Source organism: Asparagus officinalis, chromosome 7 (genome assembly GCF_001876935.1).
Source record: "Asparagus officinalis chromosome 7, Aspof.V1, whole genome shotgun sequence".
Taxonomy (NCBI): Eukaryota; Viridiplantae; Streptophyta; class Magnoliopsida; order Asparagales; family Asparagaceae; genus Asparagus; species Asparagus officinalis.
Window position 1 is genome coordinate 48,904,406 of NC_033800.1, and position 27,896 is coordinate 48,932,301.

Genomic DNA, 27,896 nt, shown 5'->3' on the forward strand with positions numbered 1-27,896 from the left:
CTCCCCCTTCATCATCAGCCTTTCAAACTCATCCCCAATCCTTCCTTGCCTCATCTGGCATTAGATTGATCTATCTTCTTGTCGTGCCTAAGATCATCAGCTATCCAATTCATTTTCAATTTAGAGATTTGGTTGTCCTCTTTCTATTAATGGAAGCGATTGAATTCTTGGGTTTGGTGAGAGATAATATTGGGTATTTCTTCATATGGCAGGATAGAGGAGGGGTGGAGGCTTGGGTTTGGTGAGAGATAATATTGGGTATTTCTTCATATGGCAGGATAGAGGAGGGGTGGAGGAGGACTTGTGTTCATGTTCGATTGTGTTCGACGCCATTTTGGGGGCTGAGGGGACGCTAGTATTTTCGCTAGCGGCAAATTTCTCAATGCTGTGCTATCTTAGCTATTATCCATTGGGAGAAAGTATCAAAGAGATTTTTATTTCGAAAGATAATTAGAACAGACTAAAAAATAGGACACGTGGCATTTAGGTCATATAAGAGGCGGCAATATGTTGTAGTTTTAAGCGTAAATCACCAATATCTCTTTATATATAAAGGAGGGATATGATATCTCATCAATATATCCTTTATCTCATGAAAATTATTGTCAATTTACATATCATTAACAATGGAGTCTACGATGGTTCGTCATGTATCTTTAGATGTGTAAATATCCTACACTAGCTGCTTATATTTCTCTCACACACAGGTTAAATATAGTTAAGTGTCAAAACCTACATTGTGGCAGTATTATCTATTATATAATTATTAAATTATGTTTAGATGTTCTCCTATGCAAGCCACTACTTTCTGATAAAAGAAGGTAATGATATTTGGCCATGTTCAGAGTAATAAGAATGTCGAGAAGACAAGTACGGATGTGTGAATAATATTATCGTTTTACTATTTCCCAATGGATGAAGAGTTGCAGTACTGCACAATCCAACAATGGTACTCCCATTGCAAGCATGAGTTATATATAGCTAGCCACCACATCAACCTCAAATAGTTAATAAATCAGGTTGTTCAGCTCTCATCTTGTTTGAGTTACCCTGAATCATAACCTAGAGATAACTAAGAAGCACACGGGGAAAGCTGAACCATTTTGAATCACAACCAATGTGCCCGGCATTGATCACGATATAATAGAACATGTGCATATATCACAAGATTTTAGTATAGTTCAATGCATCTGTGTTTTAATTTTTTCTCAGTTGCAGTTTCACCTGAACACTAAAAAGTAAAGTAGTAAATTGAATAATGCAAGTTCTATCAATTATACATATAATTATGCACATAAAATAGTAACTTATATAATATAAATTCTATCAATAGAAAAACTTATTTATATAATAAGCAAAAAAAATAACATCACAAATTTTTTTATTATCATATTTATGCCTGTACATGATCATTTTTATCACAAACACTAACAACATACTTCTAAGTTCCAATAGTAGTCCATCATATTTGTATGGATTTAGCAGTTTTATAGGGGCAACCGTATAAATTGTATGGGGGCATATATATAAATGTAGCCCTGAATATAAAATTGAAAATTCTATAGGGGCAAGTGCCCCCAAAGGCCACCATGTAGATTCGTTCTTACTGTTTGACCTTGTAATCCATGTGCGATAAATTTTTTTGTAGATACTTATTATCAGCCTTTTTCCCCCTATCTTTTTTTTTCTGTTTGTTTGTTGCACACTAGGAACCCCTATATCTTAAGAGGAAGCTGTAATATTTGTTATGATCATTTATATTGATTTTAATATGCTTTCCATTGATGGAACAGATATGTGCTTAAGTGGGAATCTAAATATTTGATTGCAGTGAGCACTGCAATTCAAGATTGGATCTCATCAAGTAATTTTCTGGCCTATATTTTCTGCTACAGCAATAGCAACCACAACAAAGCTTTATCCCAAGCTTTCGGGATTCATACTTCTCTTCGTACTCCAAATATTTGATAATATGCAAAATTCAGATATTGAAATTATTGTTTATCCCTACAGAATTAACAACGGAGTTGATGAGACAAGGTGCCATGATGACTGTGTTAAGCGGTCTTGTCTCCGCATTAGCTTGGCCTGCTGTACTACTTGCAGCTACTGATTGGATAGATAGCAAATGGTCAATGGCTATTGACAGGTACTGCTAAAAATTTCAATACTGATTCCTCAAGGGTGCTTAAATATCCGGTATACTGTATACGAATACAAAGATAGCATGCCCATATAATCTGATTATATACTTAAAAAGCAACTACCTTTGGATCAACATATGTATATATAGAAGTGTATATTCAAAATGTTTTTAGGGCCTTAAGTTTACTAAACAATTGGTTGAGGATCTATCCTGAACTACACTTTAAATGTATATCAACGATAACAATTTCCGATGTGTTTCCTTAATATACATTGGTCATAGATATATCTTGGACTTCTCTTTAAATGACAAATTGATTCTGCCATCTGATGATGAAGTCTTATTCAGTTCTCTAGCTTCAAAAGGTTGCATTACTCACCACTCCGTGGTAAAAAACTGTTTATGCTACATTATTTTGTCTTGATTCCTGCTACTTCTATAAGTTACAGGAGAGACATAAATTCTGTTTATACATATGTAACAGATACAAAACTGTTCTGCGGATTTAGCTTTGTATATGTGTAATCTTTTTCCCCTATATGAGTTGTATTTACTAGAGGTACTGATCTGTTTACTAGAGGTATTTCTGTAGATAGAAGAATATTGAATTGGGTAATTTATTAATGTTGGGATAAGTTACATATTAGTTTGCTACTTTTCTGAGAGAATTAATGTTTGCAGCCTCTCACTGAAAGTGAACAGAAATTCCAACATAGGGTATTTACACTGATAATAGGATTTACCTTAAAAATGAAAACTTGATGGTAATAATTGACCGACGATGGTTTTTTTTTTAAAACCTTGTGTGCATCTTGGTTTAAGTAGTAGTAGTGGGTTCAATATAGGAAGGGCCTCAGAATAACGTTATCAATGTTGAATTTATTATTCCAGTGATGTAGTACGTATTGAAAGATTATATATGATACAGATTGAAGTATAGATAAAACTGTCAGAATTTCAAAATTAAGATTTGATTTTATCTTCTAGTATTTTACATATAATATTTGGTTTTACCTATTAGATTAAGTTATCTAGACTTGAATTTTAAAAACTTTAGAATTTGTTTTTGATGGAATTAGAGATAGGATTCCGTGGCTATTTAGGCTATGTTTGGTTTGAGAGAAAGAGAGAGAAAAGAAAAGGAAAGAGAAAGTAAAAAGAAAGGAAAAGAAAAAGAAAAAGAAAAGGGAAGAGAAAGTAAAAAGAAAGGAAAAGAAAAAGAAAAGAAAATGATATTCTTCTTATTGTTTGGTTAGAAAGAATATTGTAATAAAAGTTGGAAGGAAATTTATATAAAAAAAGTCATTTTCTCTTGTTTGATTAGCTTTCTAAGAAAAAGAAGAAGAAAATTATCACAACATAATTTTAATTCATATTTTTTGGAATTAAATTTAGATATTAAATAATTTACAAAAAAAATAATTAAATTAAATTGTGATTCTACCATATTTTAAAAAAATTTATAAGTTACCGAACATGTTTGCACAATCTTAACTCAAGACAATTTAATCAAATTTACGATGACTAATTTGCATATAATCTTACATGGTTTTGGACTTGCAAGTCATTCATAAACTCAACAAATTTACGATGACTAATTTGCATATAATCTTACATGGTTTTGGACTTGCAAGTCATTCATAAACTCAAGTGAAGAAAGATGATTCCGAATAAAGTCTAGTTTTGGACTTGCAAGTCATTCATAAACTCAAGTGAAGAAAGATGATTCCGAATAAAGTCTAGAAAATGATGCAGTTCAAGCATAATTATTCAAAATCAATATCATTCATATCATGGGAAGTACCAAGTTAATAAACATGTATTTAAAAAAAATTGGCAATTTCGTAACACAAAAACTTGATGTTGAAACTTGAATGGCAATCAACATCAAGTTTGTAAATGTTGATAAGCAGAAGCATAACCACAATTCCACTAATTAGAGGACAATATTTCTCACACATAATATTTGCAGAAAGTAAAGTCAATGAAAGAACCAAAATAAATCTAAAGTAAATATCATGATATTTCTAATATAAAGTAAATTCATTTTCTAGCCACAAAGTCTATTACAATCAATTTCATATAGAAAATCTTAACCAGAGAGAAAAAGAGATATAGAGAGAGATAAATCAGAGAGATAAATTTTCTGAAGTCCTTGATTTTTGGCTTTAGTGAGCCCATCAAAACATCAATCTTGCATCCTTCATCCTCTGAAATTAATTCAAAAAAATTTAAATAAGTACAATATAAACATCAAAAACCTATAAAATAAAGTCTCAACATTCTGTATAACACCAAGAGGCAACTTATTATCGGCAATAGGGAAAAAGAGGAAACCAGGAAAGAAAATGGTTACCTCGGCGAAACTGCCTCTTAAATTCTAAATATAACTTAAAAGAATATTCTATTACTATTTAGTTTGCAGTTATGCACATGAATTCATACACCACTTTCACTTAAAACAATATCCCAAACAAAATGGTGATAATATTAAAATTGTCATTTCGTTAGGTAATTGTCAACTGAAAGCCTACGCCCAGTAGCCAGTAGAAAACAAGTTGCCCTACATCTTGTAGACACGAGCAAATTCTCTGTTTTCCCTAAACATTTAAATGATTAAAAACGTCAGTCTAGTTGTTTTCAAAGTATTAAAGTTATGATGATCGATTCCGATTAGCATGAAGTTCTCCAGATCAAAGAATCCTAGCAATTAGAATTTCATATTTTGAGATTCAACAAACACATAAAAAGCATGAAACATAACAAGCTACATCCAAGTAAGCAATGAACCAGAAATCATCTAATAGAAAATGTAGGCATAAGGTGTTCTCCGTTAACCTAATGATAAAAGGTAAATTGGAAATGTAACACCAAGCAACCACTTAATTTTGGCAACATGGAAAATGAGGATACCATGGAATAAAATAATTAGAGCGTAAATTAAATTACCTCCTAATACCGATACCAATGTTGTTTGATACCCATCCAAGCTTTATCTCCAAACACCTTTTCCTCTGATGAATTGGTAACCCAATGAAATTCCTTCCTCGAGCCGCATCCTCAGTAATATAGTCATATGCTAATTTTGTTGAAGTTACAGGAACTAGCCAAAATATGTCATTTTTGATATTAAGACATGCATAAATATCTATGTACATATATGTTCTTTTGGTAGAGTTGAACATAAAGCAAACTAGTCATGGATTGGAAACAAAGAACACCAAGACAAATTCCTCCTGAAAGCTATATAGATTCTAACATCTTCACAGTGACCTCGCTCCAGAACTTGATAATCTAATTCCAGACCAAGTTCTACTATATATTTGCACATAAATGAGCTAAATTAAACAAAATACATCATAAATCAAGGAGAAGTAAGCATTATGGATCAGAAGAAGTCAGTTGGTATCAAGGGCAAAGTCTGTGTCACAGGTGCAGCTGGCTTCTTTGCATCTTGCTAGTTAAGAGATTGCTTGAGTCAGGATATAATGTATAAGGAACTGTTAGAGACCTAGGTAACTAAGTACTTATTCACTAAATTGTTGCTTTATTATACCTAATTATAATGTAAGGATTGTATAATATCCAACTGCTATCAGCATGCACCTACTATGATCAAAGTCTAACCAATTTATATGCATTACATGCTATATAAATAGAAGAGAGAAATAGAACGGATCTTGTCAAGCTAAATAAAATTGAATAATCAACTAAACACTAACTTATAAGATAATTTGTAAGCATTAATCTCCCAACTAATGTAGAATATAATTCAGACAAAATCAATAAATGACTAATTATTCAACTTACCCTTATGTAATCTTCCCAAACTTTTGGCTCCGCATCCATCATCCTCGTCACTCGATTAAATGCAAATCCACTAGAAGAATTCTGCATGTTTTGAAATGCCCCCATATCTTTTTTAAGTGTCTTCAATCAATTTTTAATATGATCCACTTCAACCTCTATTCCACATTTAGCGTATAACTCCGCACATGTTGCTTGATAAGCGTGATATGAGAAACTTCGATTAGGCTTTTGCCCTTTGTGCACTTGTTCTCTCGATGTTTCAATTAAGCAAATATCCATTCTCTCTATCCATACAATATTTTTCTTTAAACTTGATTGACTTCCAAGTTGTGAATCCATCTAAGCTGCCTATTTGTTAATATGCAACATTACTATTTGAAAAGTGAAGCATAAATATATCATTAGCAGTAGAGATATGGGAAATGAATAGACACTACACTTCCAAGATATTAAGTTATTGCAAGAAAGAATTTCAGCCACAATTATTATTAGGTAATATTTCCTCCACATCAACAATACATATACTTAAGCTAAGTACAAAACACACCTAAAAATAGTCTAGCAAAATTACTGTAGTTCATGAATATGACATGCCACATGAAAAAGAGGATATGGACACCTACAGGATGGTTTCCTTATCAAAAGAATGGCTTTAATGACATGCCACATGAAAAAGAGGATATGGACACCTACAGGATGGTTTCCTTATCAAAAGAATGGCTTTCACTAATTTCTGTTATATGTTAATAATATGGACACCTACAGGATGGTTTCCTTATCAAAAGAATGGCTTTCACTAATTTCTGTTATATGTTAATAATATGCGGAGTGGACAAGTAGGCTTTTACAACTCGAATGACCCAAGGAAGTGATATGTGAGGCTCTGCTTGAGACCCAAGTAGGGGTTGGCAACGGATGAACTTAATACAGACACACATCAAAGAACTGTAAAAGTAAAGACTCACAATATTTGTTCTCCATCCAATATGAAATATCAGAAAATCCCACAAATTCATGCCAGAAAGTATAATAACAGGTTTATGTACACAATAGAATCAGGTACGGCATCAAAGTAATTAAAAAGATAATCCCCAGGGAAAAAGAAGAAAACAAAAACATACCTACCTATTTAATGGGGCACTCACATTTGACACACATACAATACATTAACCAAGAGATAGATGTCAACCAAATCACAGGGAGTCAGGATATCAAAACACCAAATGCCTGCCATACAAGGATTGAGGAACTCAATAGCATTGATACAACTTGTGAGAAGAAGAGCATATCAAATAACCTGATTATACCTAGGGACTTCAAGGATGCTGCCTCACTCACACGATTGTTGGAGAAGAAGCTCTTATATACGAATAGGGGAATCGGTCCTCTTAAGATGGCTCACTTCTTAAGAGAAAATGATCTCAGTATAGAGCTTTTACAATTCTTCAATGAAGTCAAATAGCATTTTAGGAGAAAAAAGTCAACATTAAGTAATTTGTTCCAAATATGTACTGTGAATTTTTTTGGAGTATTTTCGACTTGTGCCTTTGTAAACTGTCCAATTTTTATTTTTATTTTTTTTGCCTAGTTTGTGTATCGGTATTTTTGATGGTTTGGCAACTTCTTATTGAGACAAATATTTACCACAGTCAAAATAGGGCAAGATAAATAAATAAACAGAATCGTAGTGAAAACCCAAAGAGCAAATAAATAACATTTAATTTTTATTTCAAGAATGAAAATATTTACAACATTTAATTTTTATTTCACGATGTCGCATGACTGTAGGGAATGGCAATTAAGCTTGCAATTTTGTTGATATTGTTGATCTGGTATTGATGTAGTCTCAGGAAATCCGAGTTATCTCATTACATACATACAATTCCCAGCTGGTTAATGAATTAAATATTTTTGATAGACCAAAAAAACATATATGAACTGAAAATTAATATTCCAATTTCTCAAGCACGCAAACATGCATGCATCCATATGCACAGGTATAGTCTATAGAAAGGCTCATACACATAGAGATATCAAACATATCCAAAAATTAAAATCACATTAGTTTTTGATATCAATGAGTCAAACATATACTAATTATAGAGCGTCAACTGAAGTTTTAAGTACATATATGTTAACATATTTCTATTACAACCAAATTATAAAACAAAACTGTTTAGTTTAAACCCACATATATAACTGCACCTTATGTATGAAAACAATATCAGCTGTTAGACTTCTGTAGGGCTAATCGGTATCACAAATCCATAAGGATTTTAAGTACGTTATAATTCTATTCTATAACCTTTCATTCTCCAAAGATCCAATTGCAATAACATCTAAAATTATATATAATTCAACAAAATATTTCTAAAATTTTGGAAACTAAGTAGTGCGGACAATATCATCCTCAGCTTAATCCAACCCAAATTAAACTTCAAAACCAACAAAAATATGAGTAGAATTACCTCTAAGGATAAATTTGGATTCATGTCAACCAGCGAGATCCACGAGAAATCTGTAGTTGAATCTGGAGCGGATCGTTCCAAAGAGCACTATGGTTCGATCGACAACCCACGAATCAATCACCATCAAATTAGAGTTTGCTCGAACTAGGGTTTACTCGAAGTAGGATTTGCTTGAACTAGGGTTTTCTGGGAAGCGAGAGTGGGGAGGATATATATATAATATAGTATATATATGATATATATATTATATATATATAATTATATATATAATATATATATATATATATATATATATAATATGAGAGAGAGAGACGAGACGAGAGAGGATGGAGTCGACTATAAGACTGCGGGGATGAAGTTGGGAATTTTGAGGAGACGTGCAGTCGAGATTTTCTCTAATTCTGCTTCAATTTCGTTTCGGCGATTGGAGTCCTGAGGAAAAGGGGAAAAGAGAACTAGGGAAGCATAGCCGGGAGCTGTTTGCTATAGTGATTTTAAGATTCCCTTTTTTTTTACTTTCTTCCAAACCAAACAAGAGAAAGCTACTTTCTATTGCACTTTCTTTTCCTTTCCTCTATTTTCCTTCAAACCAAACAGGGCCTAAATGAATGGAGCCTCTATCAAAGACTGGCACTTGCTTTCTTTCATATTGGAGGACCAAATTAGGCCTTTTCAATCTTGACTTGGTTCAGTGGTTTATGGCTGGCAACAATGCATTGTTTGAGCTAATAGTTGTAACTATGCATTGGGCAGATGGAAGTGTACCACCTCAGAAATTGTATCGAGTTGGATAGAAGAACCTTTTTGCTCCTATCTTGAACTATGCTTTGCAACATGGTTACTTTACTCTTTACTCTGATGAAATGATCGGAGAGGTAGTTGCTATTCCGGGGTACATCTTTTAGCCAATGTTTTGCCTTAGTTCTCCTATTACAAAGCAAAAAAGAAAAACTATACATGAAACAAAAACATTTGAGTTAACTCAAAAATGTCTTGAAAGACACAATAAATAAAACTGTAGACTGATTGATGGAAGGAGAAACATGTCCCAGTGGGTGTGCCAGAGTCTGTAGGGTTGTTGGGTTTTTAGTTGCGTGTCATGGGAGATCTGAATTGATTCTATTGATATATATAGAGAAGGGAAGAGGGGAGAGATGTAGAGATCGGGGGATCATTGGATCATTGGATCAATGGAGAATTTTGGGGGATAGTGAGGTTTTGTTGAGAGGTTAATGGGGTAAGTTATGATTTTGTTCTGGGAGTTAGCGAATGTTTGGGTCGTGGATTATTTTTTATGCATACTTTGGATCTAGAAAAATCCATACTCAAAATCTTGTATATTTTGCAATGGATATTAAATTATATTTTCGTAAGGGATAAAATCCAATCAATTTTTGTTTGGTTGCACACACATTTTGTTGAGGATATATGACTAAAATCATAAATCCGAGTGAAATCAACATAAATTTAGAGCATCGCCTTTGATGTAGCTATCCTACGTGTCAACTCCAAATTCAAGGCATGAAAAGTGACAAACAAACAATATATTTGATAATAACCTAGGATTTTAAGCTTGTGGGCCCCATTTTTCAATGCAAAACCCATAAAATATATGGAAACAAGCACCCCTGTAGAGAATGGTGGCTGGAGTTGAGATACTACTCGGGAGTTACAACCAAGAGATTAATAAGGGTCTTAGTTACATTACACATGTAAAGTTTAGGAGTAGTGGGAATTTGTTTCATGTGGTAAAAAAATATTCGAAAATATGATATTATCTCTTTACTCTTTAAGGTAATCACTCAAAAGTATATATCACGGTGGTGGATGCTTTTAGACTCTCCTCTAAATGGTCATGAGTTTGAGACTCCTTCAAGTTCGAGACAGTTCGGTAATTGAGTTTGTTATATGATACCCATCACCAACCCGTTATTCAGTGTTGCAGATATTATTTTAGGGCTAGCGATCAGTGCAGTCAAACTTCTCAACAGTTCAAAAATTCATCATTTTATTTTACTTTAAAACTTGAGGTCGAGTTTTCCCATAAGGGAAGACTGATGTGGGACAAATTGAAATATTAGATTTGATGTAGGTTGAGGAAGATAAAATGGTTAGGATTTCAAATTTTAGATCTGATTTTGTCTTTTACGGTTTTAGATAGGGAAATTTAGTTATATCTATGTAGATTTGAATTTTAAATAGTACTAGGATAGAATATATTTTTGAACTGTAGAGATTGGACTCCACCTCTATTTAAGGAGTTGCGAACTTCATTCGTTTAGCAAGGAGGGAGGGAGGGAGGGAGTTGACAATTAAAAAGTTTGTGTAGCTTGAGTTGCTAGTTGGCATCTCATTTGGTCAGTTGAGCATTCGTATAAATTCAGATCAACCAAAACATTAGACGTTGTGTGTGATTCTGGACTAATCACTGTTTTTCTTTGTTCATTTCCTTAGCTCAATCATAATCATCCAATCCTCTTCAAATCATCTCCACCATCCATATAAACAATTCCAAATAAACGAAGTAAACAAAATCCTAAAGTAAACCCACCTCAAACAGCTCTCTCTTTTTCCAAAAAGGAAGAAAAGAAACTTGCTGTAGTTTTCATTAATTCCTTAGAGAACTCAAAAAAGGCTATGTTCACCTTCCTTTTCACATGTCCCACGAGAGAACTGTTCGATAAACCCATCATGCTTCTGAAGCAAACCAATCAAGCTCCTTTGCCTCTGCTGGTTGTTGATGATCAGCAATCCAGTTCTTCGGCAAACGTTTTGACACATTTTTTCTGCAGTTTTCGATATTAAATTGGCTGGATCTCTGTTCTGCTTCAGCCAGTCACAACAATAATATTTTACACCTGATCTCTTTTCTCCCGGTATGAGTTTTATCTTCTCAACCATACCGCTTCATGATATTTTACTGTAGTTAATGTAGCTAATCCATTCTATTCCTCTGTTGCAAGGTTGGATATCCAGATCAGTTGAAGCCTCATAACATTCTTATTTGTTTCAGGTCAGATAAAGCAGGAAAGCTCCTCGCAGAAGTATTGCTAAAGGGTTTGCAGGGGAACAGGTAAATATTTTACCACATCGTTACATGTTCAATCTGCATTTCTTTCTTGAATCGCTGATTACTTTTTTCATTGCTAACTTTTTCAGGCCGGTTACACTCTTAGGTTTTTCATTAGGAGCACGAGTGATATTCAAATGTTTGCAACAATTGGCTGAATCAGGAGAGAATGGTACTTTCAGATTGTTTCAGTACTTTTCTGTTTTCTCAAACTTAAGTTGCTTGAATCTGTTAACTCGATAAGGATGGAAAAATGACAGAGGGACTCATAGAAAGAGTTGTTCTCCTTGGTGCGCCAATTTCAGTCAAAGGAGAACAGTGGGAAACTGCTAGAAAGGTATGGATGTTTGACAATTCCTTCATCTTCTTCTTTTGCCCTTCTCTAATTTCTCTTTATGAACTTGAAGCAGAAAGGTGATTGCTAGAATATAGTTTTATTTCAAACTATCACATAGAATGTTCATAATTTTATAATTTTTGATGCAATACCCTAAATTATATGTGATTTTAATTTTAAACCAAGAGGTAAAGGAATACCATAATTACCCAATATAAACCGCTTGACTGTATAACTAAGTTACAGAAATATTGAGTGCATTACTATCATCACATTATTATTAGCTCGGGACCGTTATTAACTAAAGTAAAAATTGGTCTGAAGAAGTGTAACTAATCAGTTGAAGACATCCTTTATTGATTACAAGATTTATAGAAGACCTTCGTAAAGTGACAGCATGATTTGTTGTCAACAACTTGTGTTATATATGTTCTTTTAGGGTCCTTCCCTAGTCTAACTTAGTTATAATCAAACTAACCCTAAACCATGATGCGTGAGTGAAAGCATGATGCATTATCAACAACTTGTATTATATTTGTGGATTGAAAGCATGATGCATTGTCAACAACTATATGTTCTCTTAGGCTCTTCCTCTAATGGCCTAATATAACTTAATTGTAATCAATCCTCTCCTAAATCCAAGTCTAAGCCTTAACTCTAGCCCTGAGACACTCTAACCTGGGATGAAAGGAGGGAAAGGAGCGAAGGATGATTGGATGGGATAGCGTCATGGTGGGGTTTTGTTGACACTTGTGAAGGAGGTGGATCTGAGGCTAGAGAGGTGTCTATAGGGCTTTGCTAAACAAGTAATCTAACAAACTCAATGCAATGTATATGCAGAATTAACTTAAAAGATCAGCAGAAATAAAACTACAAATAATTAAAATTATAAATCAACAACTAATAAACTAAACATTTAAGAATAATTATAACTAAGAGAAAGAATTAAGTTCGAATCAAGTCAAAGGCAATCTCTCGCATAACTCACGGAAACTTAAAAAGTGTTGACTTCTTGAATCAAGTATCTAAGAATTAAGCTTGCAAAAGAGTTCGAGTTTCAGATTTGTGACCGACACAAACCTATAGTTTATAAACTTTTGACATGTCTCTGTGTTGATTTTGATTCGAAGCTTGGCTGGTCGTAGTTGAAAATCAAGGCCGCAATGTTAAAAAAGGTGTTGCTGGAAACCTGTAGCAAAGTGTTGCTGAAGATTGTAGTTGAGGTCACTGTCGAGGGCGCTAGAATGTTGCAGGTTGAAGATTACAGTCTCTGGATGAGGGCATGACTAATTGTATTCGCTGCTCAAAGAAGATGAAGTCAAAGAAGTTCTAGGTTCCTGTTCTTGCGTGAAACAGAGAAGCAGAGGTGGGAGCTTTTTGTTGTACGTGAGATTTGAGATGATTTGGCAGGGGGCTTTAATGGAGGAGAATAATTGGGAGATGGATTTTGAGGTTAGATGACTAGCTGAGATTAATCACACAAAAAATAAAGAAAATAAAACTTGGAATAGGCCGGAATCACTCGCAGTACATATTCTCTGGAATTACTCCAATACTTTCTCAAATTCTCAAATTTTATTCATCTCAATCTCCACCTTATAGGGTTTCAAATCTTATCCTAACACGCTTCAAAGTCTTATCCTACTACACTCAAAATCCAAGAGAACTATTTGAAAAGATTTCAAACTGAATTCAAATACTAACTAAAAATTATATCTACCTAATCATAATTCTTAGCTTGATCTCCATCAAGTCTCCCGGCTTGGAAAAATTCACCACTGGTGAATGCATGTGATGGTGATGCTCCTATTCAAGTTGCTAGATAACATTTAAATTTGGATATCCGTGCTAATGAACAAGGTAATTGTGGATGTCATCATCGGCAGTCGACACATCTCCATCAAAATTTAGAACATCAGGTGGCATGGTAGGAGTTGGTGACAAACGAACTGGTAGTGTAACATTGGCGGCATCAAAAGTCCAAGGCTCATCAAAAGTTCAAGGCTCATGATGTGGAACGAGATCCTTGACATCTAAGATTGGGTTTATACCCATATCTTTTGGGAGGTCTAATTCGTTGGCACTCGCTCCAGTCTGTCTAACAACTCGATAAGGTTTTGTTCGTTGTGCACTTGTGCGTGAAACTCTTTCACAGTTCCGGGAGGGAACCTCTTAGGTTGCATCCGAAGTAAAATCCAATCACTAGTTACAAGTTTCTGCAAACCTTTAGAGCTATCCACTCCAGATGCATAATTTTCATTATTCATAGTCAATTTTCGCTGTCTTATCATGAAAATCATGCACATGACATGCAAACAAGTCTGCTAATTTACTGTTTAGGATCTAAAGATACATGATCTAAATCACTAAGCTCCCTAGGATGATAATCATTATCGGGTTCAAACAGATTCAAACATGTGGATCTATCTTCAAGATATCCGGATAACTGTCTCATTAAACTTGATCAGTTTTGGATTCATCACAAAATGTGACACTTTAGGTGAGGTATTCTTTGACTCTAACTCAATAAACTTGGGAAAGACTTTGGAAACATCGGGGGACTGTTGTGACAACTCACACTAGGTATCTCACGTCTGCTATTGTAAATGTAACTTCTGGTTTTTTTTTCACCATATTGTCTTTTATTTAAGATGTGAGTATAGTTGTGATTTTCATTAGTTGCCGTTCCACTTTTAGTACTTTGATTCTCTTTTGGTTTTAAGGGAATCAAAGTAATTTTTTCCCCTTTGTGACTGAAAACAAATTTGTTCATTTTTCCATAACTAGTCACATTAAGATCATACAATCAAGGTTGTCTTGGAAAAACATGAGCAACATCCATTGGTAGAACATCACACCAAATACGATCATAATATGTAGAAAGTTGGATAGGAACTAAACATCTCTGTGAAACCGCTAAACTAGTTTTATCTACCCAGGTGAATTATATTGTTGCGGGTGTGGTCCTAGGTTAAGATTCATCTTGTCAATTGTTGTCTTAGCTATCACATTGATGCAACTACCTCCATCAATTACAAGTTTATAACTTTTGTTATCAACTGTAAAGTATGTGTGGAAGATAAGTGTTTCTATGCCAATCATCACCAAGTTGTGAGGATGCTAATGTACATCTCATACCTCCTAAAACTGTGCTAATTCGTCTCCAGCGTCGCTAGCTCCATCTGGGGGAGCATAGTCGTCTTCATCTAGATCATTATTCTTTTCTTTTTCATTTGCAGTATGCTTTTCTACATTTAGATGTAAACTTCTCCGAGGGCATTGATGAGCAAAGTGTCCCTTTCCATCACAGTTAAAACATCTTTTTAACTTTTTCATCTTTTTAGTTAAACTTTTTCAATTGATTTTCCTTTAATGTCTGAGGAAGTATTATTATTAGTTTTGGGTTTATTATCTAGAGGCTCCCTGTACGACTCCCCGGCTTGAAACGAGAACTTCCTAGTGCTAGATGGTTTAAGGTAGTGCTCATAATCCTGGCAATCTGATAAGCATGCTCTAGCGAAATAATAGCGTGGGGACTCATCTCTTTTTGAATGTCGGCTCCAAAACCCATACAAAATCTTGAAATGGTAGCTATGGGGTCTTCTTACACCTCACATTGGACCATTAATTCATCGAATTTGTTCATATAATCAGTTACAGACAAGCTTCATTGATGTAGTGTGTTTAATTGATCATACAATCGATTTTTATAGGCGATTGATCTCTTTCAATTTTTCTTTCATCTCTCTCTAATACTCTATTGGTGGCTTCCCAGAACGCTCTAACTGCATCTCTATCGAAGTCTAGTAAATTTTGGCAGGACGGGACTGGATAATTTCATCTTAGCAAACCTAACCCTACGATTTTCAGACATAATATCATACCAAAAAAATAGTTATCCACGTTGGCTAACCAATCAGCAAAGGCTTGGGGATCATGTTTACCATCATAAGGAGATTCTGCTCTAACTCTCTTTGTAATATTATCATTTGAATTTCTCCTTTAATCATAAACCCTATCATCATATCGATTATCATAATCTCCTAGTAATATTTTGTCTACGGGGTATTTTGTGTCGGTTTCCTTCTCTAGGTGGTATATCCCTATCGAATCTTGCATTTTGACGTGGGTGGACACGTTCTTCCTTAGTGTTTGATTCACTTCCATCTTAAAACACCTCCAACTTGGTCATCTTAGCATCAATATTGTCCATCTTAGTGTTAAGGTCAGCAAGATTGGATGTCATCTCTTTTATGGCTTTCATAATTTATAAGTTTGGATCCATACTCAATTCAGACCAAGGTTATCGATAGCGGATAGCGTCGCGTAGCGGTGAGGCATCGTTAAGACTATTTCGGGCTATTACGGTAAAATAGCGGTAAAAAAAGCAAAGTCAAATAGCGGTCTAATTCAGATATGTATAAATACTAAAAAAAAGTTTAAAAAAACATCTAAGAAATCTAAAAGTACATATTTGATGATTTAAAGAGATCCTAAACATGAAATAGACATGTAACCATCACGTAATACCGAAGATAACTGGAGGAGTCAAAAAGTCATCGTTTTCGAGAAAAGCTTAGCGGTGACAGGACTATCCTAAGAGGAGCTCACGGTGAAGGAGGTGAGAGGAAGTATCAAGGTAGGTGTCAGAGGCTATGAGAGGTGACGGGAGTATGCTAAAAATCACAGGAGATGGTGGAATGCAATGGTCAAGGGTTGAGTTTAATTTTTAAAAAATAAGCCTCAAACCGCTTTTAAATAGCAGTCAAAAAGCAAACTTCGAATGCAATCGCTCACTATTTACCGTTATGACACACTATTGAACGCTTTTGCGAACAGACATATTCTACAATATGTCACCGCTATTGCGTGATAACGTAACGGGCGATAGCGTCGCGGGAAGGTACCGCTAACGCTATTAGCGCCGCTATTGCGGGGCTTTTTACCGCTATTTATAATAGTGATTCAGACCTATATATCGTACTGCTGCACAATTGCATGTACGAGGAATTTTTTTGTTATTTTATTATTTTTTATTTGAGGGGAAAAAACTACCAAGCTAAACTATAAAAGACTAACCTAAGACTCGGGTTTGGGAATCGGTCTCGCAGCGTCTAATATCTTTAACCATATCTTATGAAAACAAGGATTACTACAAACAGGGAGGGGCTAATACTCAGGATTAGCTTTGTTTGTATTGCACTATTTACATTTCATAATATCTTTTTTGCTTTCTTTAGATTGCTAATTACACCTAAGCTCTGATACCAAGCCTAACGTAGGACAATCTATAGGGCTTTACTAAACAAGTAATCTAACAGACTCAATGCAATGCGTATGCAGAATTAACGTAAAAGATTAGCGAAAATAAAACTACATATAATTGAAATTATAAATCAACAACAAAAAAACTAAACATTTAACAATAGTTATAACTAATAGAAGGAATTAAGTCCTGAATTAAACCGAAGGCAATGAAAGAACTCTCGTACAACTCACGGAAACTTAAACAAGTGTTGACTTAAAAGAGTTCGCGTTTCAGATTCGTTACCAACACGAACCTATAGTTTTTGAACTTTTGACTTGTCTCTATGTTGATTCTGATTCGAAGCTTTGCTGGTCGTAGTTGTAAATTGAGGCCTCGATGTTCAAGAAAGGTGCCGTTGGAAACCTGCAGCGAAGTGCGTCGCTGAAAGTTATAGTTGAGGGTGTTGGAATGTTGCAGGTTGAAGATTAGGGTTTCTGGATGAGGGTGTGGCTAATTGTATTCGTTGCTCGAAGAAGATGAAGTCAAAGAAGTTCCAGGTTCCGGTTCTTGCATGAAATAAAGAAGCGGAAGTGAGAGTTTTCTGGTGTTATGTGAGATTTGAGATGACTTGGCAGGGGGCTTAAATGGAGGAGAATGATTGGGAGATAGATTTTGAGATTGGATGAATGGCTGAGATTAATCACGTGAAAATTAAGAAAATAAAACTTTGTTCGCCTGAATCATTCGCAACACCTAGTCTCTGGAATCACTCCAATACTTTCTCAAATTCTCAATTTTTATTCATCTCAATCTCTGCCAAAAAGAAACAATGAAAAGTTTAACCCATGTATATAGGGTTTTATTATTAAGTTTTTTGATATCATGAGAAAAAATAAATAGAGATCTTAATTGAAATTTGTTCTAGCGAAGTTTTACTTGTTCATTGTACTAATTTCTGTTCGCATTGTTGCCTTCTCTGACGTCATGTCTCCTAATCGAAATGCTTGGTATTCCAAATCCAATATTATTTAGTATCTTAATCCTACTATATGAAAATAATCCAACCCTCTTGATCGTTTTAATAATCATTTGTTGATAAAGGATTTGTGTCCTAATAGGATTAGAAGTACAAATGAAGTACTAATTTAAGTTGGGTTTGGATTCCTACTACTAAGTTAAATCCTCCTCAGTTACTCCTACATATACACCTATCCTCTCCCTGCACTCTTGAATCATTAGAAATATCAAGTACACTCATGAACATGTTCTCAAGTACACTATTGCTATCAAGCTGGGTTATTTTTGTTCGAAGACATGACGTTTTCCTCTTTAAAGTATTTTTTTCGAAGTTTTGACGATGATCTTGATCATGATAGATTGATAGTAGGAGCATTGATGCCCCAAACAACTCATGCTTAGAATTTAAATATGAAGGTACATGTCCATATACTTACCACAACTCACTCTCTGTCATTGTCATCACCATTGATGTCCGGCTCCTCACCTTCTAAGGTGCATATCCCGTCATCAAAAATAGCTCCATCACCTGTGGCTGACTTCCTGCATCTCCATTGATCAATGCACCTGAGCCATCATCACCACCATTTTTGGAGTCCCCATCCCCAACTCCATATACTCTAATCATCACAATCAACATCCCCATCTATATCATCACCACCGCTTTTTATTGATCATCACCTTTGAAGGTTCTACTCCACCAACTCCTTTGCTATTACTGTCTGAGGTTCCTATCACTGACTTCATCGCAATCACCGTCCAAGGTTTCTACTTCATCATGGAGTCCATCTTCATTGCTGTCTGAGGTTCCCACTCCATCATTGCAGTCCAAGGTTCTCATGCTATCCCTATTGCCGTCTGAGGTTATGGCTCCATAACTCGGTCCCTATCGCTTTCTCTGTAACCCCAAACAATAACAACAACATGGACTAAGTTGGTGATGGAGTAGGAGCCTCACATGGCGATGATGATGGAATAAGAACCTCGGACGGTGATGGTAATGTTGAGAACCAAAGACTAGGATCAGAAACCCAAGATCAAATGTGAGAGAGGATGTGCAAAATGCAGAATAACAACACAGCGACCAACCACAGTGGAGAACCAAATCTAACGTGGTTTGGCCACAACCCAGACCTACATCCACGACCAAAAGAGGGATCTTTCCACTATATCAACAAGAACAAAATTATACAACACCCAACACTCTCAAGACTATAACCAAGGTCGAGACTCCAACAATAATGGGTAAATGGGAAGTACAACTGTTACCTCACAAGCTCCAGGCCTACTACCCACTTGAAGATTCACCTTTTAACAACAAGTAGAAGCCAACCGAGACCTCCAAGATGTTATGCAATGTTGAATAAATAAACCAAGATGACCTTCTCCAAACCCTTTCTTTCCCCATTCTCTTCCTGCTTTCTCTCCAAGACTCCACACTTGGATAATGATATAGAACAAGTGAAAGAATCCACATCTTAATTTCCAACTCAAGCCCCTTTATATGACTTAAGTTCCCAACCCAAACGACAAGTGGGTTGCACCAACATGACCATGTTGTCATATGCCTTAGCCAAATCGCATGACTAAATGTTGAGTCTACTCATGAATATGAACCCAAACCTAACAATCTCCCCCTCCATGCACATGAGAGGTGATGCCTATGACTAATCATCTAGCATCTATGTCGGCAAAATACTTGTTTATCCTTTGCACGTTCTTTACTAACGTGTTGGCTCCTCGATGGCTTGCTCCTCCACTTCATTGTGAGTAGTCTTCTTGAACATCTCCAACATCATGTACCATATAAGAGAAAATTGGATCCAAATCAACAAAGTCGTCCGAAGAAGAATGAGCATCGTAGTCACCTTTGACCTACTCTTCATCAACTTTTTCTTTGCCGGATCCCATAACTTATATAAAGTTTGAATATCCCAAGAAGATACATAGCTCCAACTTGCCATCATGCAAAAGCATGTTATCTTTCGAAACACGAATGGATACAGGAAAACCAAATACTCTCAAGTGTTTGTAGGAAACCTTTTCCCCAATACATACTATCCAAAATCTTTCATTGACGCTAACAATTATAGATGTGTTACTATCCATCTCTCACAAACCACAAAATAGATGAATCTCAAACTATTCACCAAACACCTTGTGGGCAATCTTGCTCTGATATCACTTTGTTGGGAACCAAAGACTAGGATGCCAAACCCAAGATCAAATGTGAGAGGATGAATAAACTGCTGAATAACAGCACAACAACCAATTACAATGGAGAACCAAATTGTATGTGGCTCGACCACAACCCGGGCGTACATTCACGACAAAAAGAGGGATCTTTTCACTATATCAACAAGAAGAGAGCAATACAACACCCAACTCTCTCAAGACTATAACCAAGGTTGAGGCTCAAACATCAATTGTTAAATGGGAAATATAAGTGTTGCCTCACAAACTCCAAACACACTACCCACTTGAAGAATCACCTTCTAACAACAAGTAGAAACCAACTGAGATCTCCAAGATATTGTGCAATATTGAAGAAATCAACCAAGATGAGCTTCTCCAAAACCTTTCTATATCATAAACCGAGACTCCATACTTGGTTATGATATAGAACAAATGAAAGATTCCACCTCTCAATTTCCACTTCAAGCCCCTTGTTCCCAACCGAAACCACAGGTGGGTTGCATCAACATGACCAAGTTGTCATATGCCTTAGCCAAATCACATGACTGAGCGTTGAGTCCACTCATGGGTATAGCATGCTCTGAAGCACAGATTCGCCCCCGGAGGCCACGAATCTATGTCCTACTCGAATCGGACACGGATTCGTCACGACACGTGCATGACACGTGTCGAACACGGTCAATCCTTGTCCGACACGGGTCAACAGTCAAATTAGGCTCGGATACGATCAAAGGAGCTCGGACACGGCTCGGATTCGTCGAAGTCCGATTCATTCAGGTTGCGGGTTACGGGTTTGATTGTTAAAATCCAACTTGAACCGTTCGATTAAAAAACCCATCCTTATTTCTCAAATCTCCCGCTCAATTCGATCTTCAGCTTACTCAAACGAAAGAAAAAAAGAAAAAACCCTAACCCTAACCCTAATCCTCTCTCTCAATCTCTCAGCTCACTCCCGTTCGATTCGATCACCTCCACTGTTCCGACCCGATCCCGCTGACCGCTCCGCTGTTCCGACCCGATCCCGCCGACCGACTCCTCCTTCCTCCGACTCCTCAAGTCCACCCTCCATTCCTTCTCCCCGTCCAGCACAATCACCACCACTGTCATCATCATCTCTGGTTTTTGAGTTTGAGCAGCAGCCTAGCGTTATATTATTATCATAAATCTGATAGAGAAAGTTACAAATAATATATTTTAGATTGTTATTTTGTGATATATTCATATTTTAGATTGTTAGTCGAATTTTATAAATTTTTCTATATATAATAATAATTTTAAAAAAATTTACTTGCCGTATCCCTGTATCCTATTTTTTAGATTTTGCTGTATCCCGTATCCGTGTCCGTGTCGTATCCGTGTCCCGTATCCGTATCCGTGCATCATAGATGGCATGTGAGCGTTGAGTCCACTCATGGGTATGGACCCAAACCCAACAGGGAATGGAGTTGGTGTGCATCTGTTATTGAGTTTTTATGTATGGTTAATCTATGCTCCTTATAATAAATTCTTTCTCCTCATTTCTCTAGTGTTAGATTTAGATCCATGATCCAGTGGCTAGAAATTAAATGAGGAATATGCTGGTATCCTGAAGAAGTGGACAAAAATCCACACGCGTGCATACAAAAACTTTTGATTTGCCACTATAGCACTTATATTTGAACCTTTGATCTGTCACACACACACTCTATTTGAATTTTTTAATTGGTTCCACACTTATATTTGAATTTTTTTGATTTGTCCTGTTTACGAGAGCACAAAACTTATCCATTTTCCCCCTTCCTTAACCAACGGTATGATTTGAACTTATTCTGCATGTTCCAGATGGTAGCTGGCAGATTTGTAAATGTGTATTCCACAAATGACTGGATACTTGGAGTGACATTCCGTGCCAGGTAATGCTTTAGAAAGTGTAGTTTTCTCCTCCAGCATAGATTTTTGATAATTGATGGTTTCTGAGTTGCAGTTTGCTTACGCAAGGCCTGGCTGGAATTCAAGCTGTCGATGTTCCTGGAATTGAAAATGTAAGTGGAGCTATTACATCTCCTTGCTTCCTTCTCCTATCTGCATCTTGTTCATACCTAGTAATAACTTGAGTCCTTTTCATTCACAGGTTGATGTTAGTCATGTGATAGATGGTCATTCTTCATATCTTTGGGCTGTAGAGCAGATCTTGGCACAACTAGAGATTGATACATATTACCCAGTTTTTAACTGTGCTCCCAGACCTGAATGAAAGTGTATTTTCTGGAATCTATCAGGCAAATGTAAGGTCCTTTAACTGTGCTCCCAGACCTGAATGAAAGTGTATTTTTTGGAATCTCCTTGCTTCCTTCTCCTATCTGCATCTTGTTCATACCCAGTTTTTAACTTGTGATTTTGTGTATTATAACTTTTGATTAATTTATCCATTTTTAGTTATTAGACCTGTTGGAAAATAATTCTTTACAATTTTTGACTAATAACCCCCTGCTTATGGTTGTTTTTAGTTGTCTCGACGAGTTAGCAAATAATTTTGTGGGGGCCAAATTTTACGATTTTGTTAGCCTATGATTTGTGGCCAATTTTAGTCATTTCGATAGATTGGCAAATAACTTTGTGGATGCCTAAACTCCTAATTTTGTAGGCTTTAACACATAATGTTTGGCTATTTTAAGTTGTTTTGACTTGTTGGCAAATAATTTTGCGGAAGCCAAAATTCATGACTTTGTGAGCTATAACCCATGACTCTTGCCATTTTTAGTCATTTCAACATGTTGTTAATTAATTTTGGGGAGGTCAAAATTCATAATTTAGTGACCTAAAACACACGATTTATGGCCATTTTTAATCATTTGTACGCATTGCAAATAATTTCTTAAAGCCAAATAACGTACATTTTTTGGCCAACTTTAGTTCTTTCTATTTGTTTGCAAATAAGTTTGCTTATGCCAAAATTTTTAATTTCAGGAGCTATAGCCAATGACTTTTAGCTATTCTCAGCGTCTTTTGACTTGGCTGAAAATCATTTTGTGGAGGTAAAAATTCATGATTTCATGAGCTATAGCCCATAATTTTTGGACATTTTACTCATTTTAACTACTTGGAAAATAATTCTGCGGAGGCTAAAATTCATGATTTCGTGAGCTATAACCTAATATTTTTAGTTATTTTTAATTATTTCAACCGACTAGCAAATAATTATGTAGAGGCCAGATTTCATGATTCTGTGAGCCATAACCCATGAGTTTTGGCTAGTTTTACTCATTTCTCCACATTAGACAAAATTCATGATTTTGTGGTAGACAAAATTCATGATTTTGTGAACAATAACTCATGATTTTTGGTATTTCTGTCATTTCGACCAATTGGCCAATAGTGAGTGGAGGCCAAAATTTAATATTTTTCGAGCTATAACTCATGATTTTTTCCATATTTAATTATTTCAACCAATTCTCAAACATATACATATAGGCTAGAATGCACAAATTTGTGTGCTGTAACCAATGAATTTTGGCCTTTTTTATCGTTTTGACCTGTGGCAAATATTTTCATGGAGGCAAATACCCCACCATTTTTTGCTCACAAAATTCACAATTTTGTGAGACGTAGCTGATATTTTTAATAATTTCTAGTGTTTTAGCCCGTTGGACAGTAATTTTGTGGAGGGGAAGATTTACAATTTCGTAAGCTATAAGATATGAGTTTTGGCCGTTTTAGCTGTTTTACCTTGCTGGAAATTAATTTTGGGGGCATCAAAATCCAAGATTTCGTGAGCTATAACTAATGATTTTTTGTCATTTCTAGCCATTTGACACATTGGCAAATAATTTAGTGGAGGCTAAACTTTATAATTTCATGAATTATAATCAATAAGTTTTGATAATTTTGTCATTTTTAACCAGTTGGCAAATAATTTCTTAGAGGCAAATAGCATAGGATTTTTATTCGTTCTTATTTATTTCTACTTGATTGGCAAATAATGTTGCTAAGCGCAAAATGTAGGGTATTGTGAGCTACAGTCCACGATTTTTAGCCATATTTAGTGTTTTCAATGCGTTGTTAAATAATTTTATGGAGGAAAAAATTCATGATTTCATGAGCTATAAACCATGACATTTGGCCAACTTAATCATTTTAACTTGTTAGAAAATAATTTTCTAGAGACTAAAATTCACAATTTCATGAGCTATAACTCACTATTTTTTAATATTTTTAGTTTTTTGACCTGTGTGCAAATAATTACATAGAGGCCAGAATTGACAATTTCATGAGCTATAACCCATTATTTTTTTCCATTTTTTCCTCATTTCGACCCGTTGGCAAGTAATTTCTTAGATGAAAATAACCCATAATTTTAGCCTTTTTATTTATTTCTACCTATTGGCAAATAAATTTGCGAAGGCCTAAGCTGTGACTCTCAACTCTTTTGCCATTTTGAATCATTTCAGTCAGATGACAAATAATTACACGGAGGTCAAAGTTCACAATTTCGTAGGCTATAACCTATGATTGCTAGAAAAAATTCTTGATTTCGTGTATTATAACTTCTGATATTTAACTATTTGTAGTCCCCATTGGCAAATAGTTCGACGGTGGCCGAATTTCATGATTATTTTACCAATAACCCATCGTTTATGGCTGTTTTTAGTCATTGTGACAAGTTAGCAAATAATTTCAAATAATTTTGGGGAGGCAAAAATTTGAGATTTTGTGAACTATAACATGATTTTTTTGCCATTTTTAGTCGTTTGATATGTTGGCAAATAATTACATGTATGCCACAATTCATGATTTCATGAGCTATAATCCATGATTAATAGCCTTTTTTAGTCATTTCGACCTTATGACAAATAATGTCGTGGAGACTAAAGTTCATGATTTGGTTTGTAGTAACTCACAATTTTTGGCCATTTTTACTTATTTTGACTTGTTCAAAAAAAAAATTTGTGGAGTCAAAAATTGACTAATTTGTGGGTTATGGCCCACAATTTTTTTCATTTTTAATTGCGTCGACATGCTTGGAAAATAATGTTTTGGTGGTTAAAATTTACGATTTTATTATCCCATGATTCACGGACATTTTTAGTCATTTCGACAAATTGACAAATAACTGTGTGGATGCAAAACTACAGATTTGTGGGCTTTAACCTATGACCTTTGGCCATTTTAAGTTATTTTGACTTGTTGGCAAATAATTTTGCGGAGATCAAAATTTATGACTTTGTGATCTTCAACCCACGATTCTTGGCCATTTGTAGTCATTTCAACATGTTCGCAATTAAATTTTGGGAGGCGAAAATTCATAATTTTGTGAGCTATAGCACATGAGCGTTTGCCATTTTTAATCATTTCGACTCATGGGCACGCAATTACACAGAGTTTAAGATTCATGATTTCAAGAGCTATGATTTATGGCCATTTTCAGTCATTTGTGAGCATTGGCAAATAATTTCTTAGAGCCAAATAACATACATTTTTTGATCATTTTTAGTTCTTTCTACTTGTTAGCAAATAATTTTTCTTACGCCAAAATTTACAATTTCTAGAGCTCTAGCCAATGATTTTTAGCTATTATATTGTTTCCAAATCTTTTTGTGGGGGGGAAATTCATGCTTTTGTAAGCTATAGTCCTTGATTTTTGCTATTTTATTCGTTTTAACCACTTGTAAAATAATTTTAAGGACTCTATTTCTTGTTTTCATTAGCTATAACACAAGATTTTTTGTCATTTTAATCTGTTTCAACCCACTAGCAAATAATTACGCGGATGCCAGATTTCATGGTTTTGTGAGCCATAGCCCACAAGTTTCGGGAAGTTTTAGTCATTTCTACCCATTGGTAAATAATTTTGTGGTGGGCAAAATTCATGATTTTGTGAACAATAACTCATGATTTTTGGCATTTTAGTTACTTTGGCTAGTTAGCAATAGTTCAGTAGAGACCAAAATTTAAGGATTTTCGAGCTATAACTCACGATATTTTTCATATTTAATTACTTCAACCAATTCACAAACAACTACACATAGGCGAGAATGCACAAATGTGTGAGCTATAGCCAATGAATTTTGGCCATTGTTTGTTATTTCTACCTGTGGCAAATAATTTCATGGAAGCAAGTAACCAATGATTTTTGGCCATGTTAGTTGTTTTACCTTGCTGGAAAATAATTCTGAGGCATCAAAATCCGTGATTTTATGAGCTATAACTAATGATCTTCTATCATTTTCAGTCATTTGACACATTGGCGAGTAACTTAGTGAAGGCTAAAATTTACAATTTCGTGAAACGTAATCAACAATTTTTGATAATTTTTTTCATTTTAACCAGTTGGCAAATAATTTCCTAGAGATGAATAGCCTACAATTTTTTGTCATTTTTATTCATTTATACTTAATTCACAAATAAGTTTGCTCTAGCTAAAATGTGAGGTGCCCCAACTGCAGCTCATAATTTTAGCCATTTTTAGTGTTTTGACCTGTTGGTAAATAATTTTACGATTAGCAAATTTCACGATTTTATGAGCTATAGCCAACAACTTTTGGCCATTTCAGTAATTTTAACCTATTGGGAAATAGTTTTAAAGAGGCCAAAATTCACAATTTCATGAGCCATAAATCACTACTTTTTTGATACTTTTAGCTATTTTGACCCATGTACAAATAATTACATAGAGGCCAAAATTCATGATTTTATGAACTATAACCCTTTTTTTCCATTTCTTCTCATTTCGATCAGTTGGCAAATAACTTCTTCGAGGCAAATAACCCACGGTTTTTAGCCATTTTCATTTATTTCTACCTATTGGCAAATAAATTTGCGAAGGGCTAAGCTATGACTCACAATTCTTTTGCCATTTTGAATCATTTCGGTCAGATGACAAATAATTACGCGGAGGTCAAAATTCATGATTTTCTAGGCTATAACCCAAGATTGTTGGCCATTCTTAGTCATTTTAGCCCATTGACACATACTTTTTTGAAGGCAAAAATTCTTGATTTTGGGTATTTTAACTTCATTTATTTGTTTTTAGTCATTTTGATTTATTGGCAAAAAGTTCAACTGTGGCCAAAATTCTTGATTTTTTTACCAATAGCCCACCATTTATGGCTTTTTTAGTCATTTTAACAAGTTGGTAAATACTTTTGTGGATGCATAAATTTATGTCTATTTGAGCTATAACTTGATTTGTTTGGCCATTTTTAGTCATTTCGACACAATGGTAGATAATTAAATGTTAGCCACTTACGAGATATGACCTATGATTAATGGCCATTTTTAGTCAATTAGACCAAATTGCAAACAATATCATGGAGACCAAAGTTCACGATTTGGTGAGCTATAACTCATAATCTTCGGCTATTTTTATTTGTTAACCTATTCACAAAAAATTTTGTGGAGGCCAAAATTAAGTAGTTGGTGAATTATAGCGCACAAATTTTAATTATTTTTAGTTGTGTCGACATATTTTGGTGAATAAGTTTTTGGAGGTTAAAATTTGAGATTTCGTTAGCCCATAATTTATGGCAATTTTTAGTCATTTCGAAAAGTTGGCAAATAATTTTGTAGATGTCAAAGCTCATGATTTTGTAGGATTTAACTCACAATTTTGCGGAGGCCAAAATTCA

At 34.9% G+C, this 27,896-nt stretch overlaps 2 protein-coding genes across 2 annotated transcripts in view; both read left to right on the top strand.

The window, feature by feature from the left end:
• LOC109847108 (transmembrane and coiled-coil domain-containing protein 4-like) lies at positions 912–22,727 on the top strand. The gene is made up of 9 exons (XM_020416353.1): positions 912–970; positions 1,794–1,864; positions 2,014–2,149; positions 11,438–11,497; positions 11,584–11,666; positions 11,755–11,831; positions 22,114–22,184; positions 22,256–22,313; positions 22,403–22,727. Exons 1-9 carry the CDS (start codon positions 912–914, stop codon positions 22,523–22,525), a joined length of 738 nt encoding a protein of 245 aa, XP_020271942.1. The 3' UTR covers positions 22,526–22,727.
• The window catches only part of LOC109849323 (structural maintenance of chromosomes protein 3-like), a 48,349-nt gene continuing 43,720 nt past the window's right edge, over positions 23,268–27,896 (top strand). Inside the window, exon 1 of the mRNA XM_020419137.1 lies at positions 23,268–23,306. The gene's annotated coding sequence lies outside the window, so the exon portion shown is untranslated. The remainder of the gene's footprint in view (positions 23,307–27,896) is intronic.

Coding starts and splice junctions, on each gene's coding strand:
- LOC109847108 (XM_020416353.1), top strand. CDS start 912: ATGGATGAAGAGTTGCAGTACTGCACAATCCAACAATGGTACTCCCAT. Junction 1,865..2,013: donor TCAAGATTGGATCTCATCAA/GTAATTTTCTGG, acceptor TTATCCCTACAG/AATTAACAACGGAGTTGATG. Junction 11,667..11,754: donor GGCTGAATCAGGAGAGAATG/GTACTTTCAGAT, acceptor GAAAAATGACAG/AGGGACTCATAGAAAGAGTT.